We start from the raw sequence: 15,247 nt of genomic DNA, 5'->3' as shown, positions 1-15,247 counted from the left end.
GGTGTTGTGCTCCTGTTTTGCTAGTTGTTTCGCATAGGGTGTCCAGCACTGTAGCTTGCTGGTCATTGAGTGAAGCTGGGTTCTGGTGTTGAGATGGAGATCTCTGGCAGATTTTCACCGTTTGATATTATGTGGAGCTGGGAGGTCTCTTGTGGACCAGTGTCCTGAAGTTGGCTCTCCCACCTCAGAGGCACAGCACTGACTCCTGGCTGGAGCACCAAGATCCTTTAATCCACACAGCTCAGAATTAAAGGGAGGAAAAGTAGAGAGAAAGAATTAGTAGAAATAGGAAGAAAGAAAGAATGAAAGAAAGAAAGGAGTGAAGGAAGGAAGGAAGGAAGAAAGAAAGAAGAAAAGAAGGATAGAAGGAAAGAAGGAAAGAAAGAAAGAAGGGAGGGAGGGACAGTGGGAGGAAGGAAGGAAGGAAGGAGGGAAGGAAGGAAAAAAGAAAGAAAATAAAGTAATATAAAATATAATAAAGTTATTAATTAAAAAATTATTATTAGAAAAAAAACGGACGGATAAAACCTTAGGACAAATGGTGGAAGCAACGCTATAGAGACAAAATCTCACACAGAAGCATACACATACACACTCATAAAAATAGGAAAAGGGGAAAAAATCAAAAATCATGCTCTCAAAGTCCACCTCCTCAATTTGGGTTGATTCGTTGTCTAAAGGAGGGAAGGAAGGAAAGGAAGGGAGGGAGGGAGGGGGGGAGGGAGGGAGGAAGGAAGGAAGGAAGCAAGGAGATAAAGTAAAATAAAATAAAGTTATTAAAATTAAATTATTAAGAAAAAAAATTTTAGAAAAACAAAAAACGGACAGATAGAACCCTAGGACAAATGGTGGAAACAAAGCTATACAGACAAAATCTCACACAGAAGCATACACATACACACTCACAAAAAGTGGAAAAGGGAAAAAATCATAAATCTGGCTCCCAAAGCCTGCCTCCTCAATTTGGGATGATTCGTTGTCTATTCAGGTATTCCACAGATGCAGGATACATCAAGTTGATTGTGGAGCTTTAATCCACTGCTCCTGAGGCTGCTGGGAGAGATTTCCCTTTCTCTTCTTTGTTCTCACAGCTCCCAGGGGCTCAGCTTTGGATTTGGCACCGCCTCTGCGTGTAGGTCGCTGGAGGGCGTCTCTTTTTTGCTCAGACAGGACGGGGTTAAAGGAGCCGCTGATTCGGGGGCTCTGGCTCACTCAGGCCGGGGGGAGGGAGGGGCGCAGAGTAAGGGGCGAGCCTGCGGCGGCAGAGGCCGGCATGACGTTGCACCAGCCTGAGGTGCGCCATGTGTTCTCCCAGGGAAGTTGTCCCTGGATCCCGGGAACCTGGCAGTGGCAGGCTGCACAGGTTTCCCGGAAGAGGGGTGCGGAGAGTGACCTGAGCTCGCACACAGACCCCTTGGTGGCAGCAGCAGCAGCCTTAGCGTCTCCCGCCCGTCTCTGGGGTCTGTGCTTTTAGCCGCGGCTCGCACCCGTCTCTGGGGCCGTGCTTTTACCCACAACTCGCACCCATATCTGGGGTCCACGCTTTTAGCGGCGGCTCGCGCCTGTCTCTGGGGTCCACGCTTTTAGCCGCGGCTCGCACCCATCTCTGGAGTTCCTTTAAGCAGCGCTCTTAATCCCCTCTCCTCGCGCACAAGGAAACAAAGAGGGAAGAAAATGTCTCTTGCCTCTTCGGCAGCTCCAGAACTTTTCCCGGACTCCCTCCCGGCTAGCTGTAGTGCACTAACCCCTTCAGGCTGTGTTCACGCAGCCAACCCCAGTCCTCTCCCTGCACTCCGACCAAAGCCCGAGCCTCAGCTCGCAGCCCTGCCTGCCCCGGTGGGTGAGCAGACAAGCCTCTCGGGCTGGTGAGTGCCAGTCGGCACCGATCCTCTGTGCAGGAATCTCCCCACTTTGCCCTCCGCACCCCTGTTGCTGTGCTCTCCTCCATGGCTTCGAAGCTCCCCCCTCCACCACCCGCAGTCTCTGCCCGTGAAGGGGCTTCCTAGTGTGTGGAAACCTTTCCTCCTTCACAGCTCCCTCCCACTGGTGCAGGTCCTGTCCCTATTCTTTTGTCTCTGTTTTTTCTTTTTTTCTTTTGGCCTACCCAGGTACATGGGGAGTTTCTTGCCTTTTGGGAGGTCTGAGGTCTTCTGCCAGCATTCAGTAGGTGTTCTGTAGGAGTTGCTCCACGTGTAGATGTATTTCTGGTGTATCTGTGGGGAGGAAGGTGATCTCTGAGTCTTACTCCTCCGCCATCTTCCCCTCCGCTCCATTTCTTTTTATTTTTTAACATCTTTATTGGAGTATAATTGCTCTACAATGGTGTGTTAGTTTCTGCTGTACAACAAAGTGAATCAGCTGTACATATACATACATCCCCGTATTTCCTCCCTCTTGCGTCTCCCTCCCTCCCACCTGCAAAGCACAGGCTCCGCCCCCACACCACACCCCACCACCCCGGAATCTTGGAAACCTGTTTCCCTGGGTCTTCTAATGGCCAGACTCAGCATCTGCAGCTACCAACATGCATGTTGCTAAATGAGTCCCATAGTCCTCTCGACCATCACACAAAGCAGCAAAACCAGGCACATTCAGCATGTACCTAAGCACACTGGGTAGGTCACCATTTATGCCCAAGTAGTCACACATTTGTTTAATCTCTTTTTTGGCTAGTGTAGCCTCTGAAGTTGGGCTGCTTCTATATTTTAATGAAACGAGCAGGAAGAGAGGTCTGAATTGACAGGTGAAGAAAACGTAGCAGCAGGGAGTCACCAGAGCAAGTCCCAGGCATTCAGTGCCCAATGTACCCTGGCCCTGCACCGGTCAGTGTCCAGCTGTCCTGTATGGAATCTACAGATATTGAAGTTGTGGACAGCATGGACTGTACCAGGAACCAGAATCATGAAATTCGGATTTTGACCTGCTTTCTCTAATTATTACCTGTGTGACCTTGGGTAAATCATCTAACCCGAGCAAGCCTCGGTTTCTTTTCCTCTAAAATGATGAAGTGGGCAGGGGGAATTGAGAGGGACCTTGTAGGCCACACCAAAGAGCGTGGACTTCACCTTCTCCATCCGTGATTTTTCAAACTGTGCTTGAGGCATCTCACAGATACTTGATCCTAATTTCATGGATGCTGAGGCTAAGAGCAAACTGTAGTAGCCAGCCATGATCCACTGACTGAAAATTTCTGTGTTCAACTCTAGTCTAACCATGAGAAAAATGTCAGACAAATCCCAACAGAGGGCCATCCTACAAAATACCAGTAGTCCTGAAAACTGACAAGGTGACCAAAAACAATGAAAGTCTCGGAACTTGTCACTGCCAAGAAGAGCCTAAGGAGATATGACAACTAAATGTAACACGCTATGCTGGATAGAATCCTGGAACAAAAAAGGGGCATTAATAGGTGAAAGGATTTGGTAATTTGAGAAGAATTTTTAAATTTGAGCTATTATTAAGAATGATGTTATTACTAATGAGAAAGTCTTTCAGGCCACAACTTCTCTAAGGCTGTAGAATCGAATATAGTCTATTTTAATCCAGAAATATAGTCAAGTATTAAAATTGACAAAATTCAGGTGATGCAACTTACTTGAGTATAAATGGTAGACTCCAAGTGACTTTTAATCTTCAACAAAGGCTTTGCACCATCTACCCACTTAATATCCATATTAGACTGCTGTGAAGAGAAAACACACACATGAGTTTCTGTACCATAGCAATGGATAGATGAGCAACATATAACGCCTTTATGCATTTCAACATTTTCTTTCAGAAACAAATGTGTTAGTTTTGCACATAGGGAATTATTGGAGAAAATAACATGCCTTTAGAATAAATGTACCCTAAACCAGTTTGAATTTCCAATCCTTTGCAGGCTGATATTTTTCCAAATGACAATAAAAATTACTAAATAAATGAATTCTTTTCATGATGCACAAAATCGAAGTCCCATTTTAAAAATCGTTATCAGAATCAACAGACATGAGGTTACTTTGTCAAACTATTATACAAGCTTCTCAACACTCATTTTCTATACTTATCTTCGTCGTGGACCAGCACCGGCCCTCAAACCACACTCTGAGTAGTCATCAACCAGACCAAACTATCGACTGTGCCAATGGTATTCTGCTTTTTAAACATCTCATCGCATACGTATAACTGAATAACTTTGCTGGACAGCAGAAATTACCATGATGCTGTAAATCAACTATACTTCAATACAGTTTTTAAAAAGAGGGGGAAAAAACACTTCATCATGATTACTTCAACAAATACAGGTATTTTCCTACCCTTCTTGATTCGGCATCATTCAGATTCAAGTAGCCTGGGGGAAGATTAGCGGAAACTGGCAGCTGCTGCTCAAATGTGATGATTCTACCATCCTTCAGCAAAGGTACCCAGGCAAAGCCAACTGCCAAGACAATAAACAGCCATGAGACACAAGATCGCAAATGCACTTAGCTACACCAATGTCTGGTCACCAGGGAGCAGGGCAGGTCTGTATGTGGGAGTCCAGGTACTGGGCATCCGAGTACCGGGGAAGGAACAATGAGTTTGTATCGCTTCCTAATCCTAGCCTGACCACTAACAGGTTATTCATGCTACCCCTTGACTATAATGATGGAAACAACACACAGCTCTTCTATCAAACAGAGTGATTGAGAGACCAAAGTGAGCTAATATACCAAAACACTTGAAAACTTTTAAAGTGCATCAATTTCACTATCTTGACACATTGGGGGAGAATTTTTGGTAGACTTATTTTTTAAACGATTCAGATGTCTCTTGTCCATCCTTACAGAGTCTCATATCTGAGACAACAATCACCATTGTTGCTTCCAGCAACCCTAGGGTAAGCAAGGGACTGCAGAAAATTAAGGTCACAAGTCAAGGTTACATTCCATACTTATACAAGGCAGTATCTATCTGGGCAGTTTTCCTGATTACAGAAGGAAGAGGGGTAGTAGGAGAATGCAACCAGGGCACAGTGCTTACAACTGCAATCCACTGAGAGATTTTCCTCCCAGTCTCTATTTCTTAACAGTTCTACCCCAAAGAGCCTCTTGGCTTCCTATTAGAAAACTCATCATGTTCTAGCTAAAAAAGCCAGAGCCATCTGTGTTGCTCAAGTCAAGCGATGTCAGTATTTCCATTATACAGATTACTCTGGGCTTCAAGTGTTTATATAACTCAGCTATAAAAAAGCTTGCTCTGGACTGAGTTCTGGCATATGAGAGAGGGTGTTGGCTGGAGAGTACTTTTGAAAGCCATTGCTTTCTGATGTTTTGAAATACTTTGCGTGAGTGCGTGTGTGTGTATGTGTCTGTGTGTGCACGCGTGCGTGTGTTTACACTGTGAGCACAGAAGTCAACACAAATCTGGTTAGAATGTTTTCATTCACGTGTTTAATTTGGCAAATGCTTTAATTCTTAAAGAGATTAATATGTTGCTTTCTCTAAGCAGATTGAAAGGCTTTGTTAGATGCTGAAACATGCCTGAAGGGCATCTTACTAGTACAACTTCAGAAATGCTCTACCCAGAGATCTTCTTTTAGAAAAAGCAGAGGAAAGTAACATGAGCAGAAAAACCATGCAAAAGGACTCTGTCAAAGTAGTTAAACTGAAAATTAGACAAATGACAAAAGGCTTCCAGTCCAGAAAGTAGGAAAAGGAAAATATATTTCTTCTTCTTCTTAGGCAACATTTTTTTTCCTTATAGAAATTCTTACTGAGATATAATTCAGATGCCATACAATTCATCTACTGAATATTTAAAGTATACAATTCAATGGCTCTTAGTATATTCACAGAGCTGTGCATCTATTGCCACTATCTAATTCCAGAACTTTTTCATCACCCCAAAAAGGAACTCCATATCCCCTTAGAAGTCACACCCTATTTCCCCTTCTTCCAGTCCCGGCCAACCACTGATCTCCTTTCTGTCTCTATGGAATTGCTTAGGCAACATTTTGCACTGTGAATCAATCAGGGCATGGCCAAGGGTATCTTGCAGTCAAAACTCATCTAGCACACTTGGAAGCTATCAAGGTACAATGTCAAGCACAAGCCATCTGGCTCAAAGATGTGAAGCCACTTAAAGGATGGACAGTTAAAAGTGATGAGTGGTGGGGAGGGAGGGACAAATTAGGAGTTTGGAATTAACAGATACACACTACTCTATATAATATAGATAAACAACTAGGACCTACTGTATAGCACAGGGAACTATATTCAGTATCTTATAATAACCTATAATGGAAAAGAATCTGAAAAAGAATATATATATATATATATATATATATATATATAGGTGTATATACTGAATCACTTTGCTGTACACCTGAAACACTGTAAATCAACTATACTTCAAAAAAATTTTTAATATATTTTTTTAAAAAGTGATGAGTGGCACATAGAACAACCATCTCACACTCCACTAAGCATCTTGCCCAATCTGTCTAGGATTTGGATAAGGAAATAGTCATTTGTTGCTCAGGAGGTGCACTGTCATAGGTTCTCATCATTCTGCCAGATTTCTTCTCAACCTGCAAGGTCCCTACCCTGAATGAACTGCAATTTCTATGGGGATCTAGAAGAGGACCACCCTATCCACAAAGGGAACTTCCTAATATTCAGTCCTGCTGTGGGCCGGGCATCACTCAGATGTCTCACTAGCACCTCAAACTCAACATCAGTCAAAACCTACCATCCCTACCCACAATTCTGCTACCTGGCAATACCTTCTTTCCAGTTTTGAAACTTTAGCGTTAACTTTGAATTACCTCTCCAGTAGCCAATCACTTGCCAGGTTCAGTATATTCCTCTGCAATTCTCTTTTCCTCCACCCACCCACCCCCATTACAGCCATAGTGTGGCCCCCTTTCTCTCCTGGACTTCAGAAATAGCCCCCTAACTAGTGTTTCCTCCTTCCTTCCTTCTTCCTGCTCCAAATCACCTCACCCATTATATTGTCGCCTGATTAGATTTCCTGCAAAACAGCTCTTACTAGTGTTTACAGCCCTCCAGTATTTCCTTATTAGTAACAGAATAAAATCAAACCCACAACCTGGCATTCAGGGCTTTCCACCATCTGATGCTTCCTTTCCAACCTGGCATCCTATGATTCCCTCCCCAGTACCCTGTGCTTTGATCCTATTGAATTATTTGTGGTTCCCTGTTCAGACTCCTCAATACTCTGTCTCTGTACCAGCTGTTCCTTCATCCTGGAATCCTCTACCTTCCTACCAAAACTGCATTATCAAACTCTACCCTGCCCTTTAAGGCCTCACACAAACACCATCTCCTCCTGGAACCCTTACCTAATTCCCAGCCACTTGTCCCTCCACCAGCTGAAGTAATAACTCGCTCTTCTCTGACATCACATAGCGCCATTTTCTTGGTAGCTACTACTTTCTATCTTGTGTTATAAATGTCTACATAGGTCTCATTCCCCCTACTAGATCATGTGCTCACTGAAGATGAGATCTATGCTTGGTTCTCCACTGTATTCTCCATAGTACCTCCTATAATATCTTGTACATAATACATACACAGACATTTTTGCTGAGTGAATGAACAAACGAACAAATTTAAGATTGGTTCAGGGACTTCCCTGGTGGTGCAATGGTTAAGAATCCACCTGCCAGTGCAGGGGACATGGGTTCACTCCCTGGTCCGGGAAGATCCCACATGCCGCGGAGCAACTAAGCCCGTGACCCACAGCTACTGAGCCTGGGCTCTAGAGCCCGTGCTACAAAACAAGAGAAGCCACCGCAGTGAGAAGCCCATGCACTGCAACAAAGAGTAGCCCACAACGAAGACCCAATGCAGCCAAAAATAAATAAATAGAGAGGAGCTTCAAGATGGTGGAAGAGTAAGACGTGGAGATCACCTTCCTCCCCACAAATACATAAGAAATACATCTACATGTGGAACAACGCCTACAGAAAACCTACTGAACGCTGGCAGAAGACCTCAAACCTCCCAAAAGGCAAGAAAGTCCCCACGTACCTGGGTAGGGCAAAAGAAAAAAACAGAGACAAAAGAATAGGGACGGGGCCTGAAACAGAGGGAGAGAGCTGTGAAGGAGGAAAGGTTTCCACACACTAGGAAGCTCCTTCGCGGGCGGAGACTGCAGGTGGCGGAGTGGGGGAGCTTCGAAGCCGCGGAGGAGAGCGCAGCAACAGGGGTGCAGAGGGCAAAGCGGAGAGATTCCCGCACAGAGGATTGGTGTCGACTGGAACTCACCAGCCTGAGAGGCTTGTCTGCTCACCCGCCGGGACGGGGGGGTGCTGGGAGCTGAGGCTCGGGCTTCGGTTGGAGCGCAGGGAGAGGACTGGGGTTGGCGGAGTGAACACAGCCTGAGGGGCGCTAGTGTGCCACGGCTGGCCAGGAGGGAGTCCGGGAAAAGGTCTGGACCTGCCAAAGGAAAGAGACTTTTTCTTGCCTCTTTGTTTCCTGCTGCATGAGGAGAGGAGATTCAGAGTGCCATTTAAAGTAGCTCCAGAGACAGGCGCGAGCCGCAGCTATTAGCGCGGACCCCAGAGCCAGGCATGAGACGCTAAGGCTACTACTGCAGCCACCATGAAGCCCGTGTTCAAGCACAGATCACTCTCTCCACCTCCCCTCCCGGGAGCTTCTGCAGCCCACCACTGTCAGGGTCCCGGGATCTAGGGACAACTTCCCCGGGAGAACGCATGGCGCGCCTCAGGCTGGTGCAATGTCACGCCGGCCTCTGCTGCCGCAGGCTCCCACCCCGCACTCTGTGTCCCTCCCTCGCCCCGGCCTCAGTGAACCAGAGCCCCCGAATCAGCAGCTCCTTTAACCCTGTCCTGTCTGGGCGGGAACAGACGCCTCAGGCGACCTACACGCAGAGGCAGGGCCAAATCCAAAGCTGAACCCCGGGAGCTGTGAGAACAAAGAAGAGAAAGGGAAATCTCTCCCAGCAGTCTCAGGAGCAGCGGATTAAAGCTCCACAAGCAACTTGATGTACCCTGCATCTGTGGAATACCTGAATAGAAAACGAATCATCCCAAATTGAGGAGGCGGGCTTTGGGAGCAACGATATATATATTTTTTCTCTTTTTGTGAGTGTGTATGCGCATGCTTCTGTGTCTGATTTTGTCTGTATAGCTTTGCTCTTACCATTGGTCCTAGGGTTCTGCCAGTTTTCTTTTTGTTTTTTTTTAGTATAGTTTTCATTGCTTGCTATCACTGTTGGATTTGTTTTTTGGTTTGCGTACTCTCTTTTTTCTTTTTTTTATAACTTTTTAAATTTTTTTAATAATTATTTTTTATTTAATAACTTTTATCTTCTACTTGCTTGCTTTCTTTTTTTTCTCCCTTTTATTCTGAGCTGTGTGGATGACAGGCTCTTGGTGCTCCAGCCAGACGTCACGTCTGTGCCTCTGAGGTGGGAGAGCCAAGTTCAGGACATTGGTCCACAAGAGACCTCCCAGCTCCACATAATATCAAATGTCGAAAATCTCCCAGAGATCTCCACCTCAACACCAAGACTCAGCTCCACTCAATGACCAGCACGCTACAGTGCAGGACATCCTATGCCAAACAACTAGAAAGACAGGAACACAACCCCATCCATTAGCACAGAGGCTGCCTAAAATCATAATAGGGCCACAGACAAACCAAAACACACCACCTGACGTGGACCTACCCACGAGAAAGACAAGATCCAGCCTCATCCACCAGAACACAGGCACTAGTCCCCTCCACCAGGAAGCCTACACAACCCACTGAAACAACCTTAGCCACTGGGGACAGACACCAAAAACAATGGGAACAATGAACCTGCAGCCTGCAAAAAGGAGACCTCAAACACAGTAACTTAAGCAAAATGAGAAGACAGAGAAGCACACAGCAGATGAAGGAGCAAGGTAAAAACCCACCAGACCTAACAAATGAAGAGGAAATAGGCAGTCTACCTGAAAAAGAATTCAGAATAATGATAGCAAAGATGACCAAAATCTTGGAAATAAAAGGGACAAAATACAAGAAACTTTAAACAAGGACCTAGAAGTAAAGAGCAAACAGGGGAAGATGGCGGAAGAGTAACACGCGGAGATCGCCTTCTTCCCCACAGATACACCAGAAATACATCTACACGTGGAACAACTCCTACAGAACACCTACTGAAGGCTGGCAGAAGACCTCAGACCTCCCAAAAGGCAAGAAACTCCCCACGTACCTGGGTAGGGCAAAAGAAAAAAAGAAAAAACAGAGACAAAAGAATAAGGACGGCACCTGCACCAGTGGGAGGGAGCTGTGAAGGAGGAAAAGTTTCCACACACTAGGAAGCCCCTTCACGGGCGGAGACTGCGGAGGGCGAAGGGGGGAGCTTCGGGGCCGCGGAGGAGTTCACAGCGGCGGGTGCGGAGGGCAAAGCGGGTAGATTCCCACACAGAGGATCGGTGCCGAACGGCACTCACCAGCCCGAGAGGCTTGTCTGCTCACCTGCCGGGGTGGGCGGGGCTGCAAGCTGAGGCTCGGGTTTCGGTTTCGTACGGAGCGCAGGGAGAGGACTGGGGTTGGCGGCTTGAACATAGCCTGAAGGGGTTAGTGCACCACGGCTAGCCGGGAGGGAGTCCAGGGAAAAGTCTGCACCTGCCGAAGAGGCAAGAGACTTTTTCTTCCCTCTGTTTCCTGGTGCGGGAGGAGAGAGGTTTAAGAGCGCTACTTAAAGGAACGCCAGAGATGGGCGCGAGACGCGGCTAAAAGCGCGAACCACAGAGATGGGCGCGAGCCGCAGCTAAAAGCGCAAACCCCAGAGACGGGTGTGAGCCGCGGCTAAAAGCGCGAACCCCAGAGACGGGCGCGAGCCGCGGCTAAAAGCGCGGACCCCAGAGACAGGCTGGAGACGCTAAGGCTGCTGCTGCCACCACCAAGGGGCCTGTGTGAGAGCACAGGTCACTCTCCACACCCCTCTTCCGCGGAGCCTGTGCAGCCCGCCACTGCCAGGTTACCGGGATCCAGGGACAACTTCCCCAGGAGAACGCATGGCGGGCCTCAGGCTGGAGCAACGTCACGCCGGCCTCTGCCACCGCAGGCCCTCCACGCACGCAGTGCCCCTCCATCCCCCCCCCAACCCCAGCCTGAGTGAGCTGGAGCCCACGAATCAGCAGCTCCTTTAACCCCGTCCTGTCTGAGCAAAAAACAGACGCCCTCCAGCGACCTACACGCAGAGGCAGGGACAAATCCAAAGCTGAGCCCCTGTCAGCTGTGAGAACAAAGAAGAGAAAGGGAACTCTCTCCCAGCAGCCTCAGAAGCAGCGGATTAAAGCTCCACAATCAACTTGATATACCCTGCATCTGTGGAATACATGAATAGACAAGGAATGATCCCAAATTGAAGAGGTGGAATTTAGGAGCGAGATCTATGATTTTTTTTTCCCTTTTCCTCTTTTTGTGAATGTGTACGTGTATGCTTCTGTGTGAGATCTTGTCTGTATAGTCTTGCTTCCACCATTTGTCCTAGGGCTCTATCCGTCCATGGTTTTTTTTTATTTTTTTTTCTTAATAATTAATTTTAATTGTAATAACTTTATTATACTTTACCTTCATTCTTTCTTTCTTTCCTTCCTTCCTTCCCTCCTTTAGACAACGAATCAGCCCAAATTGAGGAGGTGGTCTCTGAGAGCAAGATTTATGATTTTTCCCCCTCTTTTGATGAGGGTGTATGTGTATGCTTCTGTGTAAGATTTTCTCTGTATAGCTTTGCTTCCAACATTTGTCCTAAGGTTCTATCCGTCCCTTTTTTTTTTTCTAAATATTTTTTAATTCTATAACTTTATTATACTTTATTTTATTTTTACTGTATCTTCTTTCTTTCTGTCTTTTTTCCTTCTTTCCCTCCTTCCTTCCTTCCTTCCTCCCTCCCTCCCCCCTCCTTTCTTTCCTTCTATGCTTCTTTCTTCCTTCCTTCCTTTCCTCCTTTCCTTCTTTCTTTCCTCATACTTCAACTAATTCTCTCTACTTTATCTCCCTTTTATTCTGAGCCGTGTGGACAAAAGGCTCTTTGTGCTCCAGCCAAGAGTCAGGGCTCTGCCTCTGAGGTAGGAGAGCCAACTTCACGACACTGGTCAACAAGAGACCTCCCAGCTCCACATAATATTAAACGGCGGAAATCTCCCAGAGACCTCCATCTTAACACCAGCACCCAGCTTCACTCAACGACCAGCAAGCTACAGTGCTGGACAACCTATGCCAAACAACTAGCAAAACAGGAACACAAACCCACCCATTAGCAGAGAGGCTGCCTAAAATCATAATAAAGCCACAGACACCCCAAAACACACCACCAGACGTGAACCTGCCCACTAGAGAGACAAGATCCAGCCTCATCCACCACAACACAGGCACTAGTCCCCTCCACCAGGAAGCCTACACAACCCACTGAAACAACCTTAGCCACTGGAGACAGACATCAAAAACAACGGGAACTACGAACCTACAGCCTGCAAAAAGGAGACCCCAAACACAGTAAGATAACCAAAATGAGAAAACAAAAAAACACACAGCAGATGAAGGAGCAAGATAAAAATGCACCAGACCTAACAAATGAAGAGGAAATAGGCAGTCTACCTGAAAAAGAATTCAGGATAATGATAGTAAGGATGATCCGAAATCTTGGAAATAGAATGGACAAAATGCAAGAAACAGTTAACAAGGACCTAGAAGAAATAAAGATGAAACAAGCAACAATGAACAACGCAATAAATGAAATTAAAAGTACTCTAGATGGGATCAATAGCAGAATAACTGAGGCAGAAGAACGGATAAGTGACCTGGAAGATAAAATAGTGGAAATAACTACTGCAGAGCAGAATAAAGAAAAAAGAATGAAAAGAACTGAGGACAGTCTCAGAGACCTCTGGGACAACATTAAACACACCAACATTCGAATTATAGGGGTTCCAGAAGAAAAAGAGAAAAAGAAAGGGACTGAGAAAATATTTGAAGAGATTATAGTTGAAAACTTCCCTAACATGGGAAAGGAAATAGTTAATCAAGTCCAGGAAGCACAGAGAGTCCCATACAGGATAAGTACAAGGAGAAATATGCCAAGACACATATTAATCAAACTGTCAAAAATTAAATACAAAGAAAGCATATTAAAAGCAGCAAGGGAAAAACAACAAATAACACAAAAGGGAATCCCCATAAGGTTAACAGCTGATCTCTCAGCAGAAACCCTACAAGCCAGAAGGGAGTGGCAGGACATACTGAAAGTGATGAAGGAGAAAAACCTGCAACCAAGACTACTTTACCCAGCAAGGATCTCATTCAGATTTGATGGAGAAATTAAAACCTTTACAGACAAGCAAAAGCTGAGAGAGTTCAGCACCACCAAACCAGCTTTACAACAAATGCTAAAGGAACTCCTCTAGACAAGGAACACAAGAGAAGGAAAAGACGTATAATAACGAACACAAAACAATTTAGAAAATGGCAATAGGTACATACATATTGATAATTACCTTAAATGTAAATGGACTAAATGCCCCCACCAAAAGACACAGATTGGCTGAATGGATACAAAAACAAGACCCTTATATATGCTGTCTACAAGAGACCCACTTCAGACCTAGAGACACATACAGACTGAAAGTAAGGGGATGGAAAAAGATATTCCATGCAAATGGAAACCAAAAGAAAGCTGGAGTAGCAATTCTCATATCAGACAAAATAGACTTTAAAATAAGGACTATTAAAAGAGACAAAGAAGGACACTACATAATGATCAAGGGATCGATCCAAGAAGAAGATATAACAATTGTAAATATTTATGCACCCAACATAGGAGCACCTCAATACATAAGGCAAATACTAACAGCCATAAAATGGTAGATTGACAGTAACACATTCATAGTAGGAGACTTTAACACCCCACTTTCAGCCATGGACAGATCATCCAAAATGAAAATAAAGAAGGAAACACAAGCTTTAAATGATACATTAAACAAGATGGACTTAATTGATATTTATAGGACACTCCATCCAAAAACAACAGAATACACATTTTTCTCAAGTGCTCATGGAACATTCTCCAGGATAGATCATATCTTGGATCACAAATCAAGCCTTGGTAAATTTAAGAAAATTGAAATTGTATCAAGTATCTTTTCTGACCACAACGCCATGAGACTAGATATCAATTACAGGAAAAGATCTGTAAAGAATACAAACACATGGAGGCTAAACAATACACTACTTAATAATGAAGTGATCACTGAAGAAATCAAAGAGGAAATAAAAAAATACCTAGAAACAAATGACAATGGAGACACAACAACCCAAAACCTATGGGATACAGCAAATGCAGTTCTAAGGGGGAAGTTTATAGCAATACAAGCCCACCTTAAGAAGCAGGAAACATCTGGAATAAACAACCTAACCTTGCACCTCAAGCAATTAGAGAAAGAAGAACAAAAAAACCCCAAAGCTAGCAGAAGGAAAGAAATAAAAATCAGATCAGAAATAATTGAAAAAGAAATGAAGGAAATGATAGCAAAGATCAATAAAACTAAAGGCAGGTTCTTTGAGAAGATAAACAAAATAGATAAACCACTAGCCAGACTCCTCAAGAAAAAAAGGGAGAAGACTCAAATCAATAGAATTAGAAATGAAAAAGGAGAAGTAACAACTGACACTGCAGAAATAAAAAAAATCGTGAGATATTACCACAAGCAACTCTATGTCAATAAAATGCGCAATCTGGAAGAAATGGACAAATTCTTAGAAATGCACAACCTGCCAAGACTGAATCAGGAAGAAATAGAAAATATGAACAGACCAATCATAAGCACTGAAGTTGAAACTGTGATTAAAAATCTTCCAACAAACAACAGCCCAGGACCAGATGGCTTCACAGGTGAATTCTATCAAACGTTTAGAGAAGAGCTAACACATATCCTTCTCAAACTCTTCCAAAATATAGCAGAGGGAGGAACACTCCCAAATTCCTTCTTCGAGGCCACCATCACCTTGATACCAAAACCAGACAAGGATGTCACAAAGAAAGAAAATTACAGGCCAATATCACTGATGGACATAGATGCAAAAATCCTCAACAAAATACTAGCAAACAGAATCCAACAGCACATTAAAAGGATCATACACCATGATCAAGTGGGGTTTATTCCAGGAATGCAAGGATTCTTCAATATACGCAAATCTATCAATGTGATACACCATATTAACAAATTGAAGGAGAAAAACCATATGAT

At 44.6% G+C, this 15,247-nt stretch overlaps 1 protein-coding gene across 2 annotated transcripts in view; it reads right to left on the bottom strand.

Annotated features, from left to right (window-relative positions):
- Positions 1 to 270: 270 nt before the first annotated feature.
- Positions 271 to 15,247, bottom strand: part of LOC149744298 (dedicator of cytokinesis protein 11-like) — a 58,911-nt gene continuing 43,934 nt past the window's right edge. The window contains exons 2-4 of one of the 2 annotated variants that reach the window (XM_089904459.1): positions 4,296 to 4,417; positions 3,596 to 3,682; positions 271 to 2,213 (exon numbers count right to left, since the gene is read on the bottom strand). In XM_089904459.1, the coding sequence (XP_089760585.1) occupies positions 2,028 to 2,213; positions 3,596 to 3,682; positions 4,296 to 4,417 (395 nt within the window). In that variant the 3' untranslated portion in view covers positions 271 to 2,027. The remainder of the gene's footprint in view (positions 2,214 to 3,595; positions 3,683 to 4,295; positions 4,418 to 15,247) is intronic. The other variant, XR_016391357.1, reaches the window with a different exon arrangement.

The sequence above is a fragment of the Delphinapterus leucas genome, chromosome X (assembly GCF_059928025.1).
Source record: "Delphinapterus leucas isolate spDelLeu-1000000601 "Yukka" chromosome X, BTC_Dleu_Yukka2, whole genome shotgun sequence".
Classification (NCBI taxonomy): domain Eukaryota; kingdom Metazoa; phylum Chordata; class Mammalia; order Artiodactyla; family Monodontidae; genus Delphinapterus; species Delphinapterus leucas.
The sequence above is the reverse complement of the archived record's forward strand: the minus strand, read 5'-3'. Positions and strand labels throughout refer to the sequence as shown.